This window comes from Asparagus officinalis, chromosome 7, assembly GCF_001876935.1.
Source record: "Asparagus officinalis chromosome 7, Aspof.V1, whole genome shotgun sequence".
In the NCBI taxonomy this organism is placed as follows: Eukaryota; Viridiplantae; Streptophyta; class Magnoliopsida; order Asparagales; family Asparagaceae; genus Asparagus; species Asparagus officinalis.
This window is the reverse complement of record NC_033800.1, coordinates 2,466,534-2,473,592: the sequence shown is the minus strand read 5'-3', so window position 1 is coordinate 2,473,592 and position 7,059 is coordinate 2,466,534. Positions and strand designations below refer to the sequence as shown.

Genomic DNA, 7,059 nt, shown 5'->3' with positions numbered 1-7,059 from the left:
GACTGTTGCATCCATGATCCCCACGGTGGGGGAGTCGACCACGGACCGCCCAGAGCCTAAATTTGCGTCGGAGGATGATGATTGCCACCGCGTCCATCCCCGTTGTGATTGCGACTGCGATTTTCGTTATTTCGGCCTCGTCCTCCACGACCGCGACTGTGCTGACTGCCATAGTGTTGATTATGCGGCGGGTTTGCGGCCTGAGAGGCAGCATGTACTGCTGAGTGATCTGTGGCCCGAGGAGGGGGGTTTGCCAAGGAGACTAAGGCAGCGGCGGATGAGGATCCGGCCTGGTGAGCTTTGCGGGTCTCCTCCAAGGTGACCATGGAGCGGGCTTTGTAGAAAGGAGGGAGATGTTCCGTTTGTTGAATTAAAAATGCAACAGTGTCATACTGGGCCGGGAGTTTGTTGACGAGGCGGAGAACAAGGCGGTGGTTGGTGACAGGCACACCGACGTTGGCAAGTTGATCAGAAAGAACCTTCAAGGCACGACAATAGGCAGAGACATTCGAAAAATTCTCAAGGCGGGTGTTGGTGAACTGATTTTCCAAGTAGACGGCCCGGGAATTTTTATTGTCCTGGAAAATATCGTCAAGGCAATCCCATGCCTGTTGGGCCGTTGAGTCTGGCTCAATGATTGTGTGCAATAGATCATTGGAGATAGTGTCGTAGATCCATTGGAGGACCACGGCATCCAAACGCTGCCAGGTTGATGCATCGTCGGCGGAGGTTTCGGTAGTCTTGGCGACAGTGGTGTCGGTAGTTTTGTCTGCGACGTTGTTGCCATCGTCAGCGTCAAAGTCAGAGGAGTCGGCAGCGGTGATGGGGGGAATGATGTGCTCAATGACTTGATAGGCTCGGGTAGTGGTCTTGAACAATTCCGCCCAGGAAGAATATTGATCATTCTTCATGTCAAGAATTATAGGGATGAAATTTTTGATGTTTGATACGGCCAACGCCGGGTGAAAGGGAGAGGTTTTGGTGCTTGGAGTGGCCATGGAATTGCCGAAGAAGGGAAATGAAGAGGGTTTGGAAGAGGTGGGAAAAAATAGCTCTGATGCCAAGATAGAAGGGAATATTTGCCGTGAGTCTTTAGTGTTTCATTACTCACAATATATAGTGATTTACAAAATCAAAATAGGTAAGAGTTACAAAAGGAAACTCCTACACTAACCATATGAGGAATCCTATACAAGGTAACTAACCATATGAGGAAACCTATACAAGATAAATATCAATTAGATATTATGACAATAAATGCTAAGAATATATTCTATATTCTAACAATCAATTAGATATTATGACAATAAATGCTAAGAATATATTCTATATTCTAACAGTAATCAATCAATAAATATAAAAGCAACAAGAGATTTGCTGCTACAGCATTGTTTTGTGGACACTCTGCTTCAATCCGTCACGAGACAACTCACCATACTTCTGAATCAAAACAGAGAAATGATTCAGTAACTTGTGGAAACATTTCTGTATAAAATTCCAAAAAAGAAAAAAAAAATCATCATCATGTCATCACACTAGCACTCATTCCAAATCACAGAAACTACTAACATTTCACAAATCAGTAAGCAGTCAGGTAAGCTCCGGGCCGATCTTCTTCTACATTTCCAGATGCGGATGAATCGAAACCCAAAGTGAGATCAGGCCTGACATTTACCTAACATTTTTAAGAAGCCCATAACATATTATTGAAACAGCGCTAAGTCCTACTTATCATTTCCAGTCTATTAAGCATTCGTGGAGTTTCTCTGCCCTACACATAGCTAAAGCATTGTTGTCTGAGGGACTCAATAGACTGGAAATGGTATCTGTAGGGGCTTAATAGGTCAAAATAGTAGGTTATGAGCTTCTTACAAACGTCATGTACATGTTAGGGGCTGATCTTACTTTGAGCTCGATGAATTATGACTCGTTCATTCTTGGGATCGGGGCTGAAATGTTGATAACAGTGCTATCATTTCTCCCTCTCGTCTCGCCATTTAGATAGTCTGACAAAACTTTCTTCACACTAAATCCCTGATTATGACCTTTTCTGATGCTGAAAGGGGTTTTCTCTCCCCGAGCTAGGCTAATCAATGGCACTGGTGAGAAGCTTGGAGTTCCATAAGCAGTAGCATAAGGAGTGCTAGAGACTGAAATTGAATAAGGGATCGTGGCATTTTTCTGATCAGAATGCTTAGTCAAGTCATCAACATATAGGAGATCATCGATTCGAGCAGCAATGTTGAATGCAAGGCTCTCCAAGACTCTGGAATAACTTTCTAGAATCGATTTCCCAATATCCTGGAAGTGCGAGTCTTAGTTGCAAGGAAAATTGAAGTATGTAAAGGTGAGAAATTTGATGAGCAAAAGCAAAAACCTTGTTGAATTGAATTTTGCACATGTCCAATGTGGTTTGTGTTAGGCCAGGAAATCTCTGCTTCAGGCATATTAAGAGACTCTCAGCTCTATCAGCCAACAACTCCCTTTTCTATGCATTGGTTTTAGACTTCGCTGTTGTTCTTCGACGCCATATATAAAGGGACTCCTCTACACGATTGGCTATCTCTAGAGCTTGGTGCTCAGAGGAGAACTCAAGGCAATCTAGGAGGCACTCAGGGGAGAACTGATCAGAGGTAATGTATTTGTAAATTACATCACCTAGGCTTTCTCTTGCATTCTATAGTTTAAAATGAAAGTCAGTTTCAAATCTATGAACAAAATGTTAGTATTTAAATGTCTCGTAGATCGGACCTTAGGTAATGAGTCAATAAAGGACCCTGGCACTTCCATTTCAGCTAAAGCGTTGCTGTTAATGGCCATTGCGGCCTTCAAGATTTGGTTTGTGCATTCGCGTTTGTGCTGTAGTTGCTTTCTTGAGGTCTCTTGAAGGCCTCCAGCAGGAACATGGGGTACGGGCAGCCACCATTTCTCCTCTTGACGTTGAAACTGCATCCTGAAAGAGGCTGAGCCATCGGTTTCTTGTGCTAATATCCCTTGATCAACATACCAAAATTCCTGATCATGAAAACTATCCGATATTTCCTGTAAAAGAGAAAAGTTGTTGGTTGTAAAAGATTATACAACTCAATTTTGACCTAAATAACCTTTATTATCAAGACTTACAAGGAGCATATGGTCTAATTTTCGCAATGCAGGGAGATTGATAAAAAGATCCGAACGATGCCTACATGTCATAACCTGGGTGCATATATCATGATTAAAAAAGAATTATTCAAAATTTACTGAGCTACAAATATGCAATACACGATAACTGAGTTCAAATGCAATACACTATAACTGAGTTCAAAATTGTGAAACAATAATGTTGATTACCTCAAGCTTGCTCCCATCAGGAAAAGTTTGCCAAGAGGGTGTAAGTTCAACTATATGATCACTAACACAGAGGAGCCAATCCATCTCTCTCTGCCACATGGATTTCTTTTCCGGAGGTAGAGGCTCTAGCCTCCAAAGTTGGCCAAAGATTGTGGCTGCAAAAGGAGATAGAAGTTTTTAAGTTACTAATGCAGAGCGAGTCCTAGTTTCATTGTGCAAGAAACGGAGATGAAAATTTACCACAGAGGTTAGTAATGGCATTTGAAATTGCCAATGCAGTGCATACGCCTTTTCCACACCCCGACATATCTTCACCAAGCAACAATTTTGAAAATCTTTCCTTCATCATCTCAATGTCTAGCAGCACAGCATGTATTTGGAATCAGCAATTGTGCATATACATATTCCCCTCGACAAATTATGCATTTACTTAGAAAGAGTATTCTTCGAGGGAACTACAAATAAAACAACATGAGAATTTGACGAGCAGAAGCTGAACTTTGTGTTGATTGAAGTTGAGACGGTAGAACATCTTTGTGTTTGGAGGATGCACAAGGACTACGTACGAGGATGATAAATGAGTACGCATAACAATAATAGTTGTCAACTACCATTTTTTATCGCTACAAGACACGAATACGGATCTATTTTACTTCCCCTCAATTTTGTATTTAATGTTCATCCTATTTTATTTCTAAATTTGAAATGGAGTGCTCAAAATATCAAAATATTGCAAATTAACAACCCCCGAGTGTGTGACCAGAAGTATCAAAATATATGTAAGAAAAAAGTGGAAATAATTTCTGATAAAGGAGCTGGAAAGCGAACCACACTCTGTATTTTAAGCAAATTATCTCACTATGTTTTGATCAAAAGCATGTAGGCTCACAATGCGCGCATTTTTAATCTGAACTACCAAATTTGAAAGTTTTGAACACACACCCCACAAAGAAGAAGAAAGACTCCAATACCTGAAACATTGGGCTTAGGCTTATCCGTCTTCCCTTCTTCCAAATGGGTTTCCTCATCGTCGATTACCAAACACGGACCCGAATTCTCGGACGTCGGCCAGCCCAACGCCGCTGCCTCCTCTGAGGTTTCCTCGGAATTTTCGCACCTGTGCTTCTCTTCGCTCGACGAAGCCTCTGTGCCCAAATTGCTCCCTGTACTCTCCCCCACTTCGGTCCCGTTCTCAGCTGAATCATTCCCCATTTCCTTGAAACAGGGGAACGATTTTAACAACTAAGAGAGACGCCTTCGAGGATGGAGGGTCGCTGAGAGATTTAGAGGCTCGGTATCTGAAGAAGAGCAAGTGGGTTGAGATTCGATGAGGGACTTTCAGTTAATGGGAGGCAGTGGTTATGGCTTTTGCTCTTGGGTGGTGGCCTGTCTTTAGGGGGTGGTTCCTTTGAATAACTTGCAAGGAAACTTCGATGGGTTTTTTTTTTCTTCTTCTTCTTTTGTTTAATTGAAGGCTGGGGCTGGCTATCATTGCAGGGGCTGGCCCCTAATAACACATGATCTCCATGAAAGAGGAACACACAGAGATAAAGCAAAGCGCTCCCTCCCTCTCTCTCTCTCTCTCTCTCTCTCTCTCAATGTGCTACGTGGTGGGTTTTTAAATTGTGGCTCCGTTTCGCTTCAATCCTCGTCGTCCTCCCTCTCTTAAATTGGTGATTAGCTTCATTTTTAAAGATCCCATTGGGTTTAGTAAAAGACCCATCGCTTGTCTTTTTATCTGACACAAGGATGAAAATTTTAGGCTGACTGGTGAAATTTTCGAGAGTTTCACTGCTGTTATTTATTTTAGTAGAAGGACTTTCCAAAGGACTGTAGTTTCCAAGGTACAAACTTTTCGAAATTTTTGTCAGAAGGTCTCCCCGGCTTTTAAAATGAAAAATGATTTAAGTACCAAAAATATAGGATCAAGAAAGGACATGTGAGTTGTCTCCTACCTATTGCATAATGAACTGGTAATGTCAGCTCAAGATGCAATAGAAGAGGGACATTTCACGTGTTAGTATCATATTTTGGATCCTTCAGCATCGCTAATTTGGACTCTCCTTTTTGGTAATTACTTGTACGGCTGCAACGATGAAAAAGCAATTAAGCAGCGGCTTGTTAGCAGCGGGCGTGCTGTTTGGTTCCGTGAGTGGGGTTGTTGGGCTGTCACTGCACACTGAAGATGACATTCTTAACTTGTACTCCCAATTTAAAGCCCACTAAGCATCTCCAACGCATGATCATCATGGCCTTGCTGGTTCCAACCTCTGCCATTAAAATTGAGAAATAGAGGGTCTTTCAAGTGATTGCGATTTATTATATTAATGACGCGTCAGAGTGACATTAACCATTCGATTAATGCGAAAACTCCTGTTTATACTACCTTACCCCTATTTCTGTCTACCTATCTTCATATCTCACTCTGCAGTGGGGATCAATAGGCCATGACTCACACAGACATCTCGAACAGCTAGTAAGAATGGTCCCTGTGCAAGGACATAGCTTCTTTGTTTGCTTTTCTTTTTTTGAAAGCATGCCAATAATAACTAAAACCTTAAAAGATTCACACAATCACGACAACTTGAAAACCTTACAAATACTATTTAAGACCACATAACCTGAACAACCCGGTACAATGTATGCTAGCTTGCAGATACAATATATACAAGCTGAAAACCATATAATACATAATCTGAAACCATACAAAGAACCATCAATTTACTGCCTCCAATGTTGTTGCCACCACTTGTTTAGTTGCATCAGCAAGCATGCGTAGCGAAGCTTTTTACACGATGTAGGTAAAGAACAGGTTGGTCATAGCCCATAATTGAGAAAAGAATTCTTTCGCATTCATTGAACCATGCATGTGGAAGATTCTTCAAATTTTACTCCATAAATGAACTGGAATTTTCTGTATGAAGGGTATATGTTAACATATAAAACACATCTTCATAAGAATATGGGGCCTCGTTTTTATGCATATCTTTTCTGATTGAATAACATGCAATTGTGTATCATTAGGACGCATATCAAATATCATGGAGGAGAGAGAGAGAGACTAATTATTTGGTATATCAAACTTACACAAATCCTTAAAAAAAAATTAATTATCTCATCAACTAGCTTAATAACGAAAAACAATCTATTCTTTCACTTTGACTTACAATTAAGCAATCACTTAATTTAAGATAGATCCATTAGTACCCACTATATCAAAGTGGAAGATTGAATAAATCATTTTGTTGAATTCTCAATCCATAATAAAGTGCTAAAAAGCTAGCTTTTTTTAGACAATTGCATCTAAAGAGTAAATTATCTACGTATTTTGATACCTAACCCAATCAAAATTCGTTTTTTACACTCAAGAATCCTACTTCACATCACCAAATTCATTTTTCAACCCAAGATATAAATTTTATCCCCTATTCTCTTTAGAATTGAAACCGATAAGGGAAGAGATTAGGAGCTAACCCAGAGAAAAAGTGGAAAAAGGGAAGGGGCCGGTAGTGGCGGAGGCGTAGACTGCAAGATCGATTCCGACAATCCTAGCGGTAGCGAGAAGCGACAAAGGAATCCGATCGCTAGAGAATGGGATTTTGGTGGGCTTCTCCATGAAGAAGAAGCTAAGAAATCCTAGAGCCTTCCTCTTCTTCAGAGTGAAGTCCTCTACCTCTAGGCGGAAGAAGATGCATCATGGTCAATCGGTGAAGTGATCGAAGGATC

At 41.0% G+C, this 7,059-nt stretch overlaps 3 protein-coding genes across 3 annotated transcripts in view; 1 reads left to right on the top strand and 2 right to left on the bottom strand.

The window, feature by feature from the left end:
• LOC109849938 overlaps positions 1 to 2,134 on the top strand; it is a 16,980-nt gene extending 14,846 nt beyond the window's left edge. The window contains exon 6 of the mRNA XM_020419830.1: positions 2,064 to 2,134. The gene's annotated coding sequence lies outside the window, so the exon portion shown is untranslated. The remainder of the gene's footprint in view (positions 1 to 2,063) is intronic.
• On the bottom strand, positions 57 to 911 carry LOC109850301. Its single transcript, XM_020420280.1, has one exon. The coding sequence runs from the start codon at positions 909 to 911 to the stop codon at positions 57 to 59; it is 855 nt and encodes a 284-aa protein (XP_020275869.1).
• On the bottom strand, positions 1,460 to 4,990 carry LOC109849936 (rop guanine nucleotide exchange factor 7-like). The gene is given in 7 exon segments (XM_020419827.1): positions 1,460 to 2,301; positions 2,378 to 2,677; positions 2,752 to 3,042; positions 3,124 to 3,198; positions 3,334 to 3,488; positions 3,574 to 3,690; positions 4,305 to 4,990. Coding segments are annotated over 7 exon segments (1,560 nt in total). The 5' UTR covers positions 4,546 to 4,990; the 3' UTR covers positions 1,460 to 1,920.